At 40.1% G+C, this 21436-nt stretch overlaps 1 protein-coding gene across 1 annotated transcript; it reads right to left on the bottom strand.

Annotated features, from left to right (window-relative positions):
- Positions 1-798: 798 nt before the first annotated feature.
- Positions 799-21117, bottom strand: Gtf2b (general transcription factor IIB). The gene is made up of 7 exons (XM_028893759.2): positions 21011-21117; positions 15336-15442; positions 8147-8280; positions 5547-5693; positions 5285-5414; positions 1924-2205; positions 799-1205 (listed from the first exon to the last, which is right to left on the bottom strand). Exons 1-7 carry the CDS (start codon positions 21025-21027, stop codon positions 1072-1074), a joined length of 951 nt encoding a protein of 316 aa, XP_028749592.1. The 5' UTR covers positions 21028-21117; the 3' UTR covers positions 799-1071.
- Positions 21118-21436: the final 319 nt, after the last annotated feature.

Here is a 21436-nt window from a genome sequence, read left to right as displayed (position 1 = left end):
AGAGCTTCATCACCAGGTGTGCATCTGCCCGTTTAGCTTTCTGCAATGTAAGCACCCTGTGTTTCACCTAAGGAAGAAATAATGGTCATGTCCCCATGCCCATCCTCCTTCCATGACCAGCAGAATAACAGGGTTAAAATTAAAAGTCCTCTATGGATCAAGATCTGAATCCACCTCCCTGTAGAGTGAGAACCAGCAATGTACATTAGTGATGTCTAAGTTACCTGTTCAAATTAAATAAATGGCAAAATTTTTAGTTTTCTCAGCTAGTGCCTAGGTAAGAGACTTTCAACACTGCCATGCAAAATACTTGGAATATTATAAATGGTATGGACTAAATTCCTAAACACTCCTAGGGCCCACCAATTCTCATACAAAATATACCACCCTTGGCATATCCCAAATAAATATAATATATATTAAATAAAAAATAAAGAACCTTAGACAAGCTGGTTCTGTAAAATGATTAACATTCCAAATTTAAATCTGTTGGTTATTTCATGATCCTTTCTGCTCACTAGCTTATTGAGAACAAGCTTCACTGCATCGCAACCTGATGCTTTTCAAGGCCCAGCTCATCACTTCTCACACACAACCGCTTATGTGTGCCTGTGGCTTGGATACTCACACTGCAAAATGTGTTGTAGACGTTAACAGTGATACTCAAGCTTTTTCTATTTATTAAAATTGAAGAACCTCAATATAAAAAGGATGGGAAACAAGGCTTGCTCAGCTCTATTACCTGTAATGTACAAGACTTAAAATTATAAATTACAAATTTCACAGTATTATAAAAAGTTTTAGTTTTGAAAAATGTTTTATTTGAGAATTACATATATCAATATCTTCCAAAATACTGTTTCCTAATCACTAAAAAAAGAAAGCAGATTCAGTAAGAAATTTAAATCATTAAATATGTTGCACTAATATATACATACAGAATGCTAAGTAATAATATTTAGTTCTGGAATGCGTACCATCTTTTTCCTCATTAAAGGCTCAACCAACACAATGTAGAGACTATGCATAAAGTTCCATATACATAAGAGTGTGATACTTGGTTGCCTCAGCTTATAACTGGGGTAATTTGTCCACTGGGGTGTCAAACTTGAAGTCTGAAGGGAAGAGATCAGGAGCCCGAGGGTAGATCAGTCTGTAGGACTGTCTGATTGTAACATCAGCAACACCAGCAATATCTCCAATTTCTAAAGGACAAAAAGCAAGACTCAGTTGATCTGCTCAAACTCTTACTACCAAAGTGGAAACCAAAACAAAAAGCAACCCCTGGCAGGTCCTTTTGAAGGTGTCTTAGTAATACTAATAGACATAATATATGCAAAACAACCCAGAGCATGGCACTATGAGTGACAGGTATTGTTGCAGGCTGAGACAACATATCTATCATATGCAAAGCTGGGTTAATCCCTAGGATGGCATACAGATCATACTCAGCTACACAGCAAGTTTGAGACCTTGCCTCCAAAAAACCAAAAAAGGTGAAGGCCCAGGAGATATGATCCCTCCCTGAGGGCCCATTGACAATTAATAGTGGCTGGGGATGGGGTGCCATTTTCCTCAGTGATGTAACCACTAGTAAGCTGCCCATGTTCCAATAAATAAGTCTCCCCTGAAAGATACAAATTAAAATTAAATGTCAAACAGGAAAAAGGAGACTTGTATACAAGAAAGACTGCCTCTAAATAATCACTTAAAAGCAAAATACTGTATTTTCTTCAGGTGTCTTTGTTTTGAGGTGCTGGGCCAGGCCCTCAGGCACACTCAGCAGATATAAATGGGTGTGAATGGGACTATATCTCATCCTATTTCCTTCTGTGTTAATGCTTCTTAAGGATTCTGAATAGTTAGCCTTCTTCACCATCAACTCCCAGCCTTGCCATCTCTCTGGCACAATAAAGATCCTACCTTTCTGTGTCCGCTTCTCAGCTGATGCCTGGGAAGCCATGTAAATAGCTGCCGCTGCCACAGAGATCGGGCTCCTGCCAGGAACCAAGTCCAGCTCCACAGCCTTTCTGGCTATGTGTGTAGCTGCCATCTGCACTTGCTTGGGGAGGCAAAGGTTGGAGCAGAACCTGGACATGAAGTCCCCAGTTGTGATCAGATCCACACTGGTTTCCAAAGCTTTCAAAATGAGTTTAAAACAGCGGCCAATTTCTTTCTTAGAAATTCGAGATACAGCACATATTTCTAAAAGAAAAAAATTCAGAAGCCACAGAGTTCATTTTATAATTTATCATTTTTTATTACAAAAATAAAATATTCTAGTTGTAAAAAAATTCAATCACAGCTTAAAGATGAGACCCTAATCCTCTCAGCAATATTTCCCATGGAGCTTATTTATTTAAAATTTCTCCATTTATATTTTCACCTTACTTTAAATTTAGGCTTTATTCTTTTGAAATAAAAATTTATCTAGTTCAATTTATACAAATAAGTTTCTCTAAGTAAACAAAAACTTCTTGGATACGTATATATTAATCTTTGTAAGGAATGTTCTAAGGAGAAGAAAGGACTCAAGCTGAAGAATGCCAAGTACATATGCATCTGTCTACATGCTATCTCTAAATAAGCTAAAATGTTAGTCACTGCTTGAGTTACAGTAAAAGATGTCTTTACTCTTCACTCTGACATAGGAAAACTTGAAAGATACTCATTGGATACATGGTGAATGTAGTGTCCAGCCTGGACCTGGGCAGTGAAAGTCAGTGTATGTATCATAGCAACACTGCGAGTAGGCGGTCCTGTGCTCCTGCATAAACACAAGCTTGAAAAACCCAACAGTGATCTCAAAGTCTTTGACTTGCACAAAACTGCAAACACTAGACCTCAAAAAAAAAAAAAAAAAAAAAAAAAAAGAAAAAGAAAGAAAGAAAGAAAGAAAGAAAAATGAAATAATGAAATTACACTGAGATCTTCCTTTCAAGACTTGACCCCTAACATATCAGACCTAGCTAGTAGTTTTCATCACTAGCTACAGATGTAACTCCAATGTAAAGCCTCTGCAAGATGTTAGGGCTTCAGGCCCACAAAGTGGAGTCAGGTGGACAGTGGACTTAAAATGATGCCACCTGCTAAAGCAGCTAGCAAAGAATTTTCTGTCAAAGAATACAATACCCACTGTCAAATGCCATTGTCTTAGGGTTCCTATTGCTGTGAAGAGACACCACACCCAGGGCAACTCTGTAACATTTAATTGTGATGGTGGCTTTCAGTTCAGAAGTTTAGTCCATTATCATCACGGTGCAACATGGTGGCATGCAGGAATTCATGGTGCTGGCTACATCTTGATCAGAAGGCAACAGGAAATGGATACTGGGTGTGGCTTGAGCATATGAAACCTCAAAGCCTGCCTCCATAGTGACACACTTCCTCCAACAAGGCCACACCCACTCCAACAAACCCATACCTCCTAACAGTGCTACTTTGGGGGGCCATTTTCTTTCAAAACACCACATTCCACTTCCTGGCCCTGAAAGGCTTGTAGTAATATCATAATGCAAAAATGCCTTCAGTCCAACTTCAGAAGTCCTCATAGTCTATCACAGTCTCAACAATGTTAAAAGTTCAAAGTGTCTTCTGACAGTCATGCAATCTCTTAACTGTAATCCCCTGTAAAATTTAAATCAAAAAGCAGATCACATACTTCCAACATGGATGGCACAAGACATACATTACCATTCCAAAACATAGGGAAAGGAAGGTAATGAACCAGCTGGGCAAACTCTAAACTCTGCATCTCCATGTCTGATGTTAAAACACTCTTCAAATCTCAACTCCTTTCAGCTTTGTTGACTACAACACACTTCTCTTGAACTGATTCCACTCCTTGTTGGCAGTTCTCCTCAGCAGGTATCCCACAACTCTAGCATCTCCAATATCTTGGGTATCTCGGGTTCTCTAAGGCAATCCAGTCTTCAACTTCACAGCTTCATGCAGTGGCCTCTCTAGGCTTCCATTTAAGGACATCCCTGATACATGCCTAGCCTCATCAGCTTTCCCTAGTCAGAGGCAAATTCAATAGCCCCTTTTTTCTATTCTTAACTCTAAATCCAGAACCATGTGGCTGAAGCTGCCAAGTTCTGTTGCTTGCTGGGGCTAGAACATGGCCCCCTCTTTATTTACATCTTCACTAGCTTTCTGGTTTGATGGTTTCCTTCACTGCCTAAGCATAGCTGTCCTGGAACTAGCACAGTAGACTAGCCCGGCCTCAAACTCAAGAGGTCTGCCAGCTTCTGCCTTCTGAGTGCTGGAATTAAAGGTGTGCACCACCACACCTGGCTCTAAGCTTTTCTTTAATTCCTTTTTACAAGTTGGAAACTAGCAGGGTGGGATCTTGCCCTGAGGTCACCACTCCCATTATTCCATATCCTTTATCTTCTTGAACACCGGACTTAGCTCCATTCCACTTTCTGGTGCTCCTTTTCTCTTCAAATATTTTTCCTTGCTCAGTTTGCTCATTTTCATTATTTATCCTCATTGGAGTTAACACTAGTAACCATACAACAGAGTCTATACGAGGCTGTCTGCTAATAGAATTAATCCAAATCTTTTCACTTTAGTCTCAGGCAGATTCTTCAGACAAAGGCAAAGAGCAGCCACATTCTTCACCAAAATATCACAACAGCGATCTCTAGGCCACATACTAACATTCTTCTCCTCTGAAACTTCTTGAGCCAGCCCCCCATAGTTCAAATTAACTCAGCACCACTGTCTTCCATGCTCCTCCTAGGGATGGCCCATTAAGTAGCACTTAAAGCATTCAAAGTCCCATGGTCTACATTCCTTTAAACAAAAGCATGGTGAGGCCTATTACAGCAATACCCCAGTCCCTGGTACCAACTTCTGTCTTAGGGTTAATATTGCTGTGAAGACACACCATGACTACAACTCTTATAAAGGGAAACATTTAATTGGGGTAACAGCTTACAGTTTCAGAAGTTTAATCCATTATGGTGCAAGAGGTGGCATGTAGGCAGTCATAGTGCTGACTACATCTTGATCAGAAGGCAGCAGGAAGTAGACTGACACACTGGGTGTATCTTGAGCATATATGAGCCTGCCTCCACAATGACACACTTCCTCCAAGGCCACATCAACTCCAACAAACCCATATCTCCTAATAGTTCCACTTCCTTTAGGGGCCATTTTCCTTCAAACCATCACAGCTGTGTACATGGATTAATGCATGCTATGCTGAAGACAAGCACTATCTGTTATGTGTTAAAGCTGCCTGACTGTACTCTACTTGGTGCAATTGAAGCCTTACCTTTAAATGTCCTTGGAACGCCTTCTTGTCTACAGGCAATATACAGGCAAGCAGAAGCTATTGCATCATTAGCTCTTCCCTTCAGGCTCTTCTGCTCATATACTTGCTTGAATAAATTATTTGTTCGATCCTTCAAAGTAGAGAAACTAAGTTTAATTAAGTCTAGGCTATTTAATTACTTACAATATCAAATTTTGATGTGTTCATTAAATTATGCAAAGTAAATGTCAGAATGGCTTAAAGCAGATGGACAAGAACTTACAACTATATTTCGAGGAAGGTTGATTCTGTCTGCCATGGTCGTAATTTCCTTGAAAGCATTCATCATTGCTCTATCAGAACTACTCATTGTTCTCCGGTTCTGATACTTAGAATTGCCAAACTCATCAAAACTTGCAGCTCCTGTACCCTATAAGACAAAGAGTTAACCTTGATGAACATTTCTGGAAAATTTGAACAATTTCTATGAAATGTAATTTACACAATCTGACTACATATGTCCAGTGGAGCCTGTGTCTCAAACAGACATTTCCAGGTGAAGATGCTTTAAAGTTTGTTTCCCAGACACCTAAGTAAATCTAAATAATTGTTCCAGAACACAAAAAATAGAAATGAAAGTCCAACTGAATTTATAAACAACACAAAATATGTCAGAAAACAGAATGCAAAAGCATATTAAATATAGATACAAAATCACGTGAAGACTAGTCAATACATGAAAGACACCAATTAGAGAATCCAATAGTTAATATAAAATGTCATTGTCACAGGTCTAAGAAAAATCACATGATCTCTAAAGGTACCATATAAACCTAAGTGAACAAAACTCAAAATGCAATCTTGATAAAGCCTCATAATATTATAAATGGGCACTTCTCTGTGTATAAAAACCACCCTCCCAGGCCTAAAGCAAGCATTCTGGTTAGTGGTAAAAGGCTTCAGCTACACTAAGTAAAGATCACAGCCAGGTGGCTTTGATGCTTAACACTAATACTTGTTAATTGATGGTAAAGGTCAAACTCATGACAGGAGTGCACACTAAAGTCACCACGCTGTAACATGGCATTGCAAAAGACACTAAAAGTATAACTGAAGCACTGTGAAGGAAACCACAATATATTTGTAGGCACTATGTCTATGAGCCAAAAACCCCAACAAAGCTATTAAAAAATAGCAAGAGTTCATTAAAGCAAAAGCATTGATGAGATCTGAAGCCTCATATATTTAATTCCTCTATCCCAGTGACTATAGGAATAAAATTATGTATATGTTAATTCTTGCAATTAGTTTCTCAAAAGAAGCTTGTTGTGCAGATCATGCTGGTGCATGCCTTTAATCCCAGAACTTAAGAGGTAGAGACAAGGCAGAGACAAAGCACATCTCTGAGTTCAAGACCGACCTGATCTACAGAGTGAGTTCCAGGACAGCCAGGAATACACAGAGAAACTCTGTCTTGAAATGCAAAACAATAAAAATAGACAAGACTGGTATCTTCCTATCTACTAAGCCTGTTTTGTTTAACCTGCCTTTAAGAGAACAATGTAACAACCAACCTTACTTGCCATGGATTTCCCATGTAGTCAACTTGTACAGCATAAACTGATGCAGAACTGTGATCTTAAATTATGACTCTTCTGCCAGGCAGTGGTGGCACACTACCTTTAATTCCAGCACCCAGGAGGCAGGCGGATCTCTGTGAGCTGAGGTCAGCCTGGTCTACAAAGCGAGTTCCAGGACAGCCAGGACTATTAGATAGAAAAACCCTGTCTCAAAAAAAACTCTTCCATGCCCATGATACAATGTGTATCTGTTTGTATGTGTGTTATGACAATAATTTGCTGAAGACAGCAGATACAGGTTGAAAGCAGTAGTATAAAATATTTGTAGGTGTTAAATGATAGTATACAGATCTGCTTCATAAGAGGGCATCAGATGCCCTGGAATTGAAGTTACGATAGTTGTGAGCCACCATGTGGGTGCTGGGAACCAAATCCAGGTCCTCCACAAGAGTATCAATTGCTCTTAACTTCTGAGTCATCTCTCTAGCCCCAATAATTTTTCAATGATTTTTTTTTATAATGACCTTTTAAAATAAAAGTCATTACACTGAGCATGTTGGCACATGCCTCTAATCCTAGCACTTGGGAGGCAGTAGCAGGTGGATCTGTTAATCCAAGGCTAGCAGTTACAGGCCAACCAGGGCTATACAGTGATATTCTCAAAGAAGCAAACAAAAACAGATTGTGCAGTAGTTAAAGTTCTAAAGTAGCATACACTTCCTTGATTAGTCTTTCAGGGACAGTCATCCACATTAACCAGCAGTGTAGCTTAGGGGAGACTCTCCATCCTGGCCTGCTGCCTGCAGGTGATGCACAAAGCTCAAGGTTGCAGTTCTGTGAGTTCACACCTATGGTGGGAGTGTGGCCTGGTTCCAAATCTGGGGGAAACAGATGTTCATGGTACATCTCCCCAGAAAAAGGCTTATACAACAACTATAAAGAATATAATTTTGTTTTTGTAATTGTCAGTATATGGGTAATTTGCATGCATGTATGCCTGTGCACCAATGCATGACTATTGCCAGTAGAGGCCAGAAGGATCCCCTAGAACTAGAGTTACAGATTGTGAACCACACTATGGATCCTGGGAATTAAGATTATTATTGTATTGATTCCATGTTCTTCCCACCATGATGGAAAAGAACATCCAAATTGGTAGACTTCCACAGTAGTAACAATGGTAAATCTTATTCCCAAGTCAAGAGTCTTCTTTGGGTTAATGACTGACACTTTTGCAAAAATCCTAACTTTTTAGATCTTTATCTCATCTCCCCTTGGCACTCCTGCTAAGTGGAATTATTACCTTGCCAATCATGGTGGACAAATCTCCATCACTCAGAAGAGGATTCTGAGAATCTCCAACTCGAGATGGGTCTTTGGTTGCTTTGTCATTGCTGAAAGTTCTCCATTCAGATCCCACATCGATAACCCGGTCCCCTAAGAAGGTAAGCACAGTTACTCACTTAGCCAGGAACAAGACTGACATCCCCATGCTGGCTAATAGTTAGCTTCTCAACATGGCCATCTGGGCTCCAGCTTAGACATCCTGCCTTACGTGTCTGCTCTGAAGCATTTCCCAGCTATGCTAGTCTAATAATGAACTATATAAACAGTATGCTATCATTATTTATATCCCAACTCTTAGAAGAAAAAACTGGTTCAAAATAACAAAAAGAAAAAGTTGGTCTGGAAGTCTGTGTCTATAATCCTAGGATTTGGGAGTCTGAGGCATAACAGAGAAATCAAGACTACACTGGCAACATATACATAGCAACACCCTGCCTCAAAAATCAAAGCAAAACAATAAACTATTCTTATGTGATACAAAGAAAAACAATGAAGCCAGGTGTAGTGGAGCAAGTCTCTTGTCTCAGCACTCCGATGATGGAGGCAGGCAGACATCCGGATCCCCATGAATTCCAGACCAGCCAGGGCTACACAAAGAGACCTTGTCTCAAACAAATGAGAGAGAGAGAGAGAGAGAGAGAGAGAGAGAGAGAGAGAGAGAGGGAGGAGGGAGGAGAGAGAGAGGAGAGAGACAGAGAGAGACAGAGACAATATGATTCAGAATAAAATTTTAAACTTTTCAATCAAAGAGGCTGTGGCTAAGTATGTGATATCAAAACAGCTGATGTGGTATGACTGGCCACTACTTTAGTGGGACAAGTTCAGTGTCTGGAATATCTTTGAAGCAGACAGAGATAGCACTGAATACTCAAACACATGCTGGTCAGTGTGCCCATTGTAATTGTTATCATTTATTTTTTTTTATTTTTTATTTTTTTTTGGTTTTTCGAGACAGGGTTTCTCTGTGTAGCTTTGCGCCTTTCCTGGAACTCACTTGGTAGCTCAGGCTGTCCTCGAACTCACAGAGATCCGCCTGGCTCTGCCTCCTGAGTGCTGGTATTAGCCGCCGCCGCTGCCGCCACCACCACCCGGCTGTAATTGTTATCATTTAATCCCCAGAGTTAACACAGGTATCACTTTCACTGTTACTTCCCAAATGATGTTAATTGACCAAAAATCACACAGCTGGAAGTGAAAAATGTATCATGTTCCAACCTATTCCACTAAACTCTTTCAATGAATTGTGCCACAGGGCAGTTAAAAACACACTGTGTTCATCTTTGCCAGCAATTACAATGAGTTTCAGTATGGACAGTCAGCGAATACAATGATTACAAGTGTGAGACTAAGCCGCTGCTTAGTTTTGGAAAAATTATTTAACTTAAAAAAAAAATTTAGGCCGGGCGGTGGTGGCGCACACCTTTAATCCCAGCACTCGGGAGGCAGAGCCAGGCAGATCTCTGTGAGTTCGAGGACAGCCTGGGCTACCAAGTGAGTCCCAGGAAAGGCGCAAAGCTACATAGAGAAACCCTGTCTCGAAAAAACAAAAAAAAAAAAAATTTAGATGGAGGGCTGAGGAGGTAGTTCAGTAGTTAAGAGCACATGCCATTTCACCAGAGGCCCAAATCTGTTTCTCAGCACCCACAGCAGGTGGCTCACAACCACCTGAAACCAGCTCCAGAGGATCCACACTCTCTCTCCATGAGAACTCTACTCCTGTGTACACATCCACACACAGACAGACATATACAAATAATTTAAAATGAAACTTAATTTTTCATTACATTTACTTATTTTGTGTGTTGGGGGTACATATATCATACATATGTGGAAGTCAGAGGACAATTCTCTCCTTCTGCCATGAGGGTTCAGGTAGATGACTTAGTACGTCAGGCTTGGTGGGAAGCACTCTTAACTGGTGAGCCATCTTGATGGCCCCAGTGAGTTCATTTCTATGCCTTTTTTCCTCAGCTTTAGATTTCCCCAGTAACTTCACATTTTAAAGACTGTAAAGGTTAAATGAGTTAAAGCACATGTATAATGCATGTAAACTTTTTCAAAGCAGTTATAAGTTCTCAATATTTATTTACTGATTTGAAAACTAAAAAACTGGCAAATGGTCTCGGTCTCTCCATTTCCAGTGTGGGTGATGAGAGAGGCTTTCATCTGACCCTTAGACTTTAAAAGACCCCAGGGCTCTGCAGCAGCTACTTAGTAACAAAGGAAAATGGAGTGGAATGATAATTCAATGAAGATCATATCAAATCTTTATAGACTACATTAATTAAAATGCACATATACAAAATAGCAATTATAACCTAAACCTAGTGATGTACTTTAAGAAAGTAGGTAACTATATAACAGAATGATTTGTTAATGAAGTCTTCTGATAAATTCAGTTTTCTTTGAACTTCCAGAGAACCTGAAAGTAACCAGAATGTTGCCTAGACAATCATGTCTGGGTGAAGGAAGACCAACATGAGAGGCAGTGTCCTCGCCTGCCATCTCCATATGCACTGAGGAAAAGCAAGGAAACAGTAGCAAAGACCCCTGTTAGAAGGCATTTTAACGTGTCAGCCTGACTGTGGCTCCAAGAAAGGGCAATGTTAAGTGAAAGTGATGCTGTGAGGTTCCCATGCACTTATGCTTCCAGAAAGTCAGTAAGGCCAACTTTCCTAGTTAGCAAAGAAAAACAAAACCATGCACAAACATCAATTACTGTGGCCTTCAAGCCAGAGTTACCAAATTTGAAAGGTTAAAAAGATAAATGTCATTAACTTCTATGTAGTTGTATATACACAAAGCACGTATTTTTTTCAAGCCTTGAGCGTGCTAGTCAAGTGTTCTCTAAACTACACAGTTGGTTACATCTACATCAGCCTCCCTAGTAGCTGCAATTAATTATAGTCCTGTGCCACTAGGCCTACCTGTTACGTTTTCAAGGGACAAAAATGAATATATCAAAAAAACAGTACAGGTGGGAAGGCATGCAGGTGTGCCCACACAGTGTAATTCTACCTGCATATTTGAAGATAAAGAACCAACAAGCTGAAATGCTTCATTTCATAACATTTTCCTTTTGGCATCAAAGTACCTTTTACGAATAGCTTTATACTGCTTTTAAAAAGACAAAATGGACTTTAAAAATAATAATTATAAGGTAGCCTAGTACATAGTATATATAAACATATAACCCAGCAATGGGCAATGGAGTACACTTTTCCAAATATGTGGAATGATCTAAATGACTCACTCAAGAAATCTGGATTATATTAAGAACCATTCCCTTTTAGACATAATTGTTCAAAACAGCATTTATAAGAATCAAACTTCCAAGGCAATTCAAAGAGTAGAGCATAAAAGTATAAATAATTCAAAAATCAAGCACATGAGTAATGACAAGACACAGGACTGACTATTCAGAAGAAAGTCTGAATATATAAAGGATTCCCGCTTACAATCCAAATGAGGCAGTATTCTAAAAGTTTCTCTGGAAGAAAACTGCAATTCAGAATCACTTCAAGGGGAAAGTGACATAAGGTAGCCCTAATGTTTAGATACTACAATCTCTGACAAAGAGGAAGCCTGTGTGTAATCAGCAAGAAGCCTATCAGTTAGCAAGCACACATGCACACACCCTAAAGTATCCTAGAAACAGAAACATGCCAGTTGACTCTGTACATTTCAACCAGATGGGAGTTCTCCACGCACACTCTGTCAGTAGTACTGACACAGGCATAAACCATCACGCACGCACTGTCTCCATCTCTGGGTCAAGACTTAACAGGCTTTTACCCAGAAAAAGAAAGTCCCACCAGTCACTGCACTACAGTGTAAGCCAGAACAAAGAGTGGCATCTAAAGAGCATTTCATCATGCTCTAAAGACATACATTTCATCTCTATTTTTTGAGAAACAAAGGAGAATAATTGTCAAAAATCATTCTTACTAGGTCAAAGCAGTATTTTGGAAGAAAAGATCAAAATGACTCATTTCTGTTTCAAATCTATTTTCTTTACGTCACTTTTAAAAAGATGAATTTAAATTTAAGCGGTGAACATGACATGATGTTAACTGGACATGGAATTACTAATTTTAAACAATATTAATGAGAAATCCTAATTCATAAGGTATGACATTAATTCTCTTTTCTCAGCAGTGTTGATGTTTAAATAATGTTTGGGGGTGGGGTATTTAGCTCAGTGGTAGAGCACTTGCCTAGCAAGTGCAAGGCCCTGGGTTTGGTCCTCAGCTCCAAAAACATAAAAATAAAAAATAAAAAATAAATAATGTTTAGCTAACAGGATAGGCATTCATTCTACCATTCAGCTATACTCCCTTGCCCCAATTTTATCTTCTAATAGCTATAAATGTAGCTACAAACCTAATATTTTGCTGATTATAAATCAATATACAAGCAATGTACAAAGTCAAATTTATGAACAAACTGATGCCCTAAATATTGTACTCTATCTACTGTTGAACTTCTATAGTGACACTATCACATTAGAATCTAGTTGGGGGCAGGGACTTACTACACAATTGTTTGACTCAGCAGTTTCACAGAAGGAAGGAAGCTCTGCCTCATTGTCCTGCTTAGTCACCACACATCTCAAGAAGCACCAAAGGGTCAGGTATGGTGACACACTCCTCTAATCCCAACAAGGAGACTGAGGTAGGCAAAGCTCTGAGTGACAGGCCAGACAGGGTTACAGGGAGATGGCTCAGTGGTTGAAAGGGCTTCTGCATAAACATGAGGACCCAAGTTCAGATTGTGAGCACCCATTTAAAAACCTCAGCATGGCCACATTTGTAAACCAGGTGCAGGGGCTGGGTGGAGACAAAGGAATCAACGGGGCTGCTTGTCAGCAAGCCTCAATGAAGAGCTACAAGCTCTGGGTTCACTGAGAGACTCTGTCTTAAGTGACTAAGGTGGAAAATGATAGAGGTCATCTCTGACCTCTGCCAGCTGACAAGCACATGTACACACGTGCACACCACAACACACACAAATCAGTGATAAGACAACGAATGCCAAATCATAGCACTTCAATGTATTCTATAGTTCAAACGAAGGTTAAGTCAAACAGAACACTATTATACTGAACAGTTACGTGGCTGGTTCACATGCCAAAGTGGGATGGATTTCTGTAATCTCCCAATTGAGTGGGTCTTAAGACTTTACTGACCAATCCCAGTGCACTCTGGTCTAGACATAGCCTTTGGCTTCCTTCAAAAGATACTTGCATTCCTGATAGTCCCTTTTTAAATCAATTATCATGTAGAAAACATGACTACTCTATGGGAACTCCATGCCTAGTTTATTCTGTTTTTATTAAGAAATTCTGGTGTGATTAAACAGTCCATGTTAATTTTTTCTCACTGTCTTCCTGAGTGTATTCTGAAGAGTCATTCCACAGTTGTGGCATCTCTACATAGCAAACAATGGCACTGCTACCTAATCAACAAACTAATTACTCCACTCCACCTTACGGGTGACAGGTTTGCTTTGACATGAGTACAAGATAGTAATAAAACAAACACTATAAAATGTTGCAATATGGCAACTTGCATGCCACTTACAGTACTGTTGAGTTCCAACTCCACAACTAAAGTTTACAGAACAACCAAGTGACAGAGCCAAGTGATAAGAGCACGCCCGTGGTTTCTGCTGTAATTACTAACCGGTTAAGATGATATGAAACAAGTGATTATGGGCATGTTCCAATAAATTTTATGTGTTACAAAATTTAAACATGTAGTACTTTCTTGTGTCCAAAAATAGTATTATTTCAATTGTTCTCAATCACTTGAAAGTGTAAAAGCCACTTTTAGCATGAAAGCCATGTTAAGAACATGTGTTAGCAGTGTGCTGACATCAGAAACAATGGACCTCAATTTCTATTAATAATTCTATATGCTCTAAAACTCCTGCCATAAGCTAATCAATGGGGGGGGGGGGTCTCAAATATTCAGTGGTAATAACAAACAAAACCTTCCCGGTATAGGTCTGAAGTAAGCAGCCTTCTTGGGTGAATGACGTTAAATAAGACATTTCCACAGTACATGCTACCAACATTTGTTACAGTTCTCAAGGCTAATAGCAAATTTATTCTGAAGTGACTCAAATTGCTCAAAGGCTGGGAATCCAGGTCAGGAGAGAGTGCTTGCCTAACATGTGAGGCCCTGTGCTACACTGGCAGTACTTCAAGACAAAACAAAGTAACAAAGCGCTCACTAGTACTTCTGTTTGCTGCTGCTGCTGCTGCTGCTGCTGCTGCCGCCGCCGCCGCCAGCATCCTAACTTTTTATGTGAGTTTAAGTCTCTTCTGTGTATCTAGATTAGGGAGCAAACAGGCATAAAACTGAAATTGTTTTTCTTTTAGTAGTAGTGGGGATTGAACCAAGGGGCTCTCCCAGTGCTAGGCAAGCCTGTTCCCACTAGCTATATTCTCAGCTCTAACAGTAAAATTTTAAGATGTGGCATATTCGAACAATAACAATTTAAACTAGATATTCTATATCCTGATGCCATATGTAAATATTAACAGATCTTTTTATTTTACTACAAGGCATTGGACAAGCCTCAATATTATTACTCTGAATGCTACCATATTTATTTTAGAAAGCATACGAGTGGCACAAAAGTTAGATATTTATTAGTTATTGAGTACCACTCCATCTCCTCTCACACACACCTTCCATTGACTAAAACTAAGGATGCAAGTACTGTTGGCTTTTCATTTCTTTTTTGTTTTGTTTTGTTTTTTGAGGCAGGTTTCTCCATGTAGTGCTGGCTGTCCTGGAATTCACTCTGTAAGACCAGGTTGGCCTTGAACGAAGAGATCTACCTGCCTCTTCCTCCTGAGTGCTGGTATTAAAGGCATGCACCACCACTGCTTAGTGAGCCTTTTCCTTTTTGGTTGCACCGACATTATAAAACATGCAGTGGTTACATACGTGCAATGGTACACAGTACGTCTGGAGGCTCTTACGCATTTCTATTTCTCTTTTTACTTTATCCTAACTGTGACTTGCTTGTGTGAGATGAGAGCTGTCAAAACGTATTCATTAAAATTTTGGAAACTGTACAAAAGCAAAGTACTGTGGATTATGATTTAAATTAAAACCTTAATAGCTGCTTACCTACAACTAGACCGCATTCAGGACAGATCATATCGCCAGCTCTGTAGTCCTCCACCAAAATTGCATCTGGATGATTCGGACATGTGACTCTTGGGAGAGCATCCAAACTACATGGGAAAAAAAAAAAAAAAAAAAAAAAAAAAAAAAAAAAAAAAAAACCACATTTTTATATTTATTTTCCAACTAATATGAAACAAGTCTGAGTTTTATTGTTTTCTAGTAATAGGCAAGCTGCTAAGATTTTTGAAAACCTTGATTAATATAACAACTTATAATCATAATAGCCAGCAGCATTTACATAAAATTATCTAGCTTGTGCTCTTTGCTATTTATTTCTCTTTTTAAAAAATAACAGATTTTTTTTTCCTACTTGTTAGCCACCTTAATGACAGATTTGCATAGCACACTAAAGCCAACACACATTAGAATGAAAGACAGTCAGATATAGCTATGCTGACCTTAACGTCTGACATTTCAGTTAGTCCAGAGTTGAGGATTGTAGCTTTTACAAATTAGTTTTGCTGGGCATGCTAAGGCATGCTATAGTCCCAGCACTTGAGGCTGAAGTAGGATTCCTTGAGTCTAAGACTTCAAGATCAGCCCAGACAAAAGACACAAGTATCTTTACAAGTTAAAACACAAAATTAAAAACCTGGATAACCATACAAAGAAGGAAACTAGATTCCTATCTCTTACCCTGTGCAAACATCAATTCAAAATGGACCAAAGACCTTCATGTAAGATCTGAACTTTGGGGCTGGAGAGATAGCTCTGAGGTTGAGTGCTTACTGCTTTCAAAAGACCTGGGTTCATTTCCCAGCACCCATATGGTGGCTCACAACCACCCATAACTCTAGCGCCAGGGAGTCTGATACCTTCTTCTGGCCTCGAAGGTCACCAGGCATACACTGACATGAAAACAAAAGTAATCTGATACTTTGAAAGCGTTAGGGGAAATAGGTAAAAACATGTCAAGATGTAGGTATAGCAAGTGCTTTCTTGCAAGGAGCCTAGTAGCACAGGATATAATCCCAAGAACTGAGAAGAGTGACTCCATACAAAAAGTTAAACAGCATCTACACTGCAAAGAAAACAATCAGCAGAGTCAACAAGGTGTGCAGAATGGGAGGAAAACCTCTGCCAGTGACACAGGAAACAGTGTTACTATCAAGAATCAATATGGTACTCCGAAACTTGAAATGCACACCATCCAAACAAAAGTGGACTAATGAATGACAGTTCTCTAAAAAAGGAAACACAAATGGCTAATATTTGTAAATGTATTCAGTATCTTTAGCCACTGGGGAAATGACTGTTTTTTATCTCATCCCAGCCAGAATGGGAATTATCTAGAAAACAAATGACAATAGTATGGCAAATGTGGAAAAGAAGAATTATCACACACTGCTGATGGGAAGGTAAACTGTTAGAGCTGCCATGGTTTTTCTCCAAAGACAAATCATAGGGCTGGCAAGATAGCTCAGTGGGTAAGAGTGCTTGTTGCCAGGCCTGAAGACTTGAGCTCAGCACTGGGACCTATGTGGGGGAGGGAGAAAACCAACTGCCACAGGTGGTCCTCTGATGTCATCAGGGGAGAAAGCAGAACCCCACAGGTTGCCCTAACTCACACCTTGGCACAGGCCCCTCCCCCCAATAAATAAATAAATACACTAATATAATTTTTAAAAATACAACTATATAATAGACTATGAAGGCTCTAAGTAATCACACAGACACCTGAATACCCATGTTCATCTGTAATAATGTTATGAAGTAGAGTCAGCTGCAGGGTCAAGAACTGTGGTACCAATATAGCCTTAAAGAATGAAGTCCCGGGAAATGAATGTAACTGGAAAGCATTAGACTAAGTGAATAAACAAGAATCAGAAAAACAAGGGCAGCATGATTCTCTCATGCGTGGAATTTGTATTCAAGTTTACATGTGTGTATACACATATCCATACATGTTACATATGTATGTAGGACCTGAAAGAATAAAAGGGAACTATAAGAGGGGAAGGAGGAAGAGAGAGGGCCAGAAGGGGGCATTATTTGGGAGAAGTGAACCAGCAAGAAGGTGAATGTTAGGATTGACTAATAATAAGGTGTAATGACACTAATAATGTAAGACATGCCATAATGAGATCCATTATATCACATGCTAATCTAAGAAACTAATTTAAAGCGAAAAATAATATGATTGCAAAGCTAACATATTTACTTAAGAGTTATTATATTCGTAACATATTATTTTCCTTTTATTCTTTTAAAAGATAGGTGTTGCTCTATAGTCTTGTTGGCCTTAAACTCACTAAACAGCCCAGGCTGGCATCAAACTAGGAGCAATCCTCTTGCCTCAGCCTCCTGAAGTAAGATCACAGAGGTGTGCCACAAAGCCCAGGGGCTCGTGATATTAATAATTTTCTTATTTATTTTATCTTGAACATTAAAAGTTTGGGAAAATTGATTAACCTTAAATGATTTGATAAAACAAGCTTTTAAAGTCACAAAGATTCTTAGTAAAAACTTTATTATCTCTGGAAGGTGTGAGCCCTCTTCTAAAATTCACTTGACATGGATATAGCAAATGGTTATGTTAGTCAACACAAGCATACACTTAAAACACAAAATTAACTGTTTCTTCAATATGTAAATAGACATTTGTGGTTTAGGATCAAGTTTCTCATGCTGACTGGTATAATTCAGAATGTTTTAAGCACTAACTTGTTTTTTATTAATTTATTTTGAAAGGTATATATTTTTATGCGTATATGTATGTGCACTACATGCAGGTCTAGTGCCCAGAGGTCAGCAAAGACATCAAATCCCCTCAAAGTGCAGTTACCATTTGGGTGCCAGATCCTCTGCAAGAGCAGCAAGTGCTCTTGATACTGAACCATCTCTCCGGCTCCCTAACTACCAACTTCTAAGTCACATGGAAAATTGATTAAAAAAAAAAAAAAAATCACACAATAACCACCAAATTTACTTAATTAAAATATATCTTGGAGTTTTCTAATTGGGAAAAAAGGGGAAGGGCAGAAATTGCTTTATACTTGTAGTTATTCTGGAAATTTTTAGAAAAAAATAAATTATGAAAAATAAAAGTAGTACATAAAAAACGGAAAAGCTGCTGATATAAAGGAAAATGTTAGCAAAATAAAGGTAGTTATCGGTAAATGAAGCATGAAGTTAACCTAACAGCATGCTAAGGATCAGCATAGTTTAACACTATTAATAAGCCAGCTGTGATGGAGAGGGCCTGTAATCCCAGTATGCAGGAAGCAAAGCTAGGTTTGCCACCAACTCAAGGCCATTCTAATAATGATACATAGTGAGTTCCAGTGCAGCTTGGACTCTAGTGAGACTGTCTCAAAAAGAAAAACAAACAACAACAAAAGTAGGCCAAGGGGGCTGGCATTGGAGCTCAGTGGTTAATAACTGTATATAGTGAGTTCCAGGGCAACTTCGACAATAGTCTCAAAAAGAAAAAACAAGCCGGGCGGCGGCGGCGGCGGCGGCGGCGGCGGCGGCGGTGGTGGTGGTGGTGCACGCCTTTAATCCCAGCACTCGGGAGGCAGAGCCAGGCAGATCTCTGTGAGTTCAAGGCCAGCCTGGGCTACCAAGTGAGCTCCAGGAAAGGCGCAAAGCTACACAGAGAAACTCTGTCTCGAAAAACCAAAAAAAAGTAGGTAAGGGACTGGGAATGTAGCTTAGTGGGAGAATGCTTGCCTACCATAAACAAGATCCTGGACTCAGTCCCTAGCACTTAAAGAAGGGAAACAGAAAAAGCTTGCAGTGTATTTAGATGATAATGGAATTATTTATTTTAAGTGTGGGTATTCTGTCTGCATGTATGTCTGTGAATCATGTGCATGGCCTGGTACAGGCAGAGAAAAGAAGAGGGCAATAGATCCCCTGGAACTGGAGTAAGAAGAGTTTGTGAGTTCCCATATGGGTGCTGGAAATTGAACCCAAGTTCTCTGGAAAAACAACCAGTGCTCTTAACCATGGAGCCATCTCTTCAGCCCCATATATATTTTCAATAATCAATTTGCACAACATCCTGCAAGATAGGCACTCTCTTCATTTCACAGAGCATGGTCAGAAAATTATTTGCCTGAAGTGAGAATAAGTATCAGGCTTCAATCTGAACACCAACCAGTTTCAAGGCTAAGTGACTACATACCATCCCCCAGGACAAACACTAAGACAGAAATCTAACACTGACCTCTCTTTATTCCCACTGATGGAAAAATTTGAAGGTAGTAACAGGAATGACACAAATTTAAAAGCTAGATGATGGGCTGGGCATATCAGCAATCCCACCACTTTCCAGATGGAAATAGAATTCTAGGCCAGGAATACAAAATGAAAACTGGCAGTCCAGAAAAAAATAAATTTCAAGGATCTTTTTTAAATGACAAAAACGGTTTAAAAGTTGTAACCAATGAGTTTACTATGTGTACTATTTAACTACAATTTGTGTTTCAAGAATACAGAGGTTCCTATTCCACAAGATGATAAGCTGTGCCTACATATGACCACATTCAGTTTCCAAGTCAACAGTCATGGGAAAATTTCATATTTGATAATTTGGGGAAGCTGTTTTCAAGTCCCTACAAGGAAACCTTACCTGACAAAACCACACCCAGATTGAATGATTAAATCTAATTTTAAAATAAATTAGAATCAGTAAGCAAGGGTGCAAATGGCTTTACTTCCACACAAATAGTTGAAGGGGCTCCATGTTCACCTCTCCTCTTTTAATATACACAGTCTTTGAGGTTCCCAGAAAGGGCCTGCACTTCTGTGAATAATGGCTTCCCATGGTGACGTCTGTCAATTCCACACACAGTAACCACCTCAGAAAAAACGTACCAGAAGTGCAGAACTTAATTTGATACGTCAATATACTCTTCGTTAACTAGAGACCAATGGAATGATGATCAGAAAATAAGTATCCTAGGCACTCGAAAGGTCAACACACTGGCATGACTCAGTTTACACATATGCCAGAATACTATTATCTACCTCACAGTGGTTACAAGAAATATAATTAGGGTCTGCAAAGCACTTTGCAGGTCACAAGATTAAAGGCTGTCTCTGAGGACACAGCACGCATTTCCTGTAGATATTAAGTACACTACGTTTTAAAAAATACATTAAAAATGACTTCCAGCATATGTAATTAATTTTTTGCAGACAACATCTCCTTCGGAGTACGCAATGACAGTTCGATTTGGGGGGGGAGGGGTGGCCTTTTAGGAGAGAATGATTCAAGTCTCCGTATGTGCTTTCCTTTCCACTTCGGGGGGGCCACAGGGCTGGCGACCCGTTTCCACCGGGCTACCAATGCTGACGTTTCCCAACTTTCTAGCTGTCAGATCGACAGGGACCTGGAACGTCGCTCCCCCAGCTCTCTGGAAAGAAGGCGGTGTCCGAGACCCTCAGACGGGATGGGCCGCAGTCGGGGAAATACACAGACAACATTAACGTGACACAAAGACGCTTGAGGGGTCCGGAGAGACACGGAGGCCGGGACTGCGCAGAGCCGCCGGGACGAACCCGGACCGCGGCGACTCAGGCGAGCAGGGGACGCCTGTGGCAGCCGCCTGGAGGAGCCTCGGCCCCGCGACCCCCGGCTCCGCTCGTTCCCAGGCCGCCGCACTCACCGGCTGGTCGACGCCATCTTCGAGGCTCCGCCAACAGCTTCTCCCAAAGCAGGAAGCGACACTGGCGGCGAGACGCCCCGAGCCGGGCTTTTATGCGCGAGTCGCTCGCGCGCAGTTTGCGCGGCTACGGGTCGGGAGGAAGGCCAAAAGGCATGCGTTCTCAGCGACCTGAGCTAAACGCTTCCTGTTTTTTTTTTTTTTTTTGTTTTGTTTTTTTCCGGCTGCGTGACTGTCAACCGCAGGTTTCTGGGAGAAACTTCATGCGCAGGAGACAGAGGCTGGAGGATCTCTGTGAGTTCGGGGGCAGCCTGGTCTACACAGCGAGCTCCAGGACAGTCAGGACTATAGAGAGAGAGAGACCCTGTCTCAAACTAAACAAAACAAAAAACCGACCCAGGAAGAGTATCAGAGAAGCCAGCGAATGAG

Source organism: Peromyscus leucopus, chromosome 6 (genome assembly GCF_004664715.2).
Source record: "Peromyscus leucopus breed LL Stock chromosome 6, UCI_PerLeu_2.1, whole genome shotgun sequence".
Classification (NCBI taxonomy): domain Eukaryota; kingdom Metazoa; phylum Chordata; class Mammalia; order Rodentia; family Cricetidae; genus Peromyscus; species Peromyscus leucopus.
Note: the sequence above shows the minus strand (reverse complement) of the source record. Positions and strands in the feature narration are given on the sequence as shown.

What these genes read in the sequence shown, in the direction of transcription:
- Gtf2b (XM_028893759.2), bottom strand. An exon ending in TGAATGCGGTCTAGTTGTAG is followed by an intron (nt 8,281 to 15,335) that starts GTAAGCAGCTAT and finishes TTACCTTCTTAG; the next exon opens with GGGACCGGGTTATCGATGTG. An exon ending in CGTTCCAAGGACATTTAAAG is followed by an intron (nt 2,206 to 5,284) that starts GTAAGGCTTCAA and finishes TTTTTCTTTTAG; the next exon opens with AAATATGTGCTGTATCTCGA.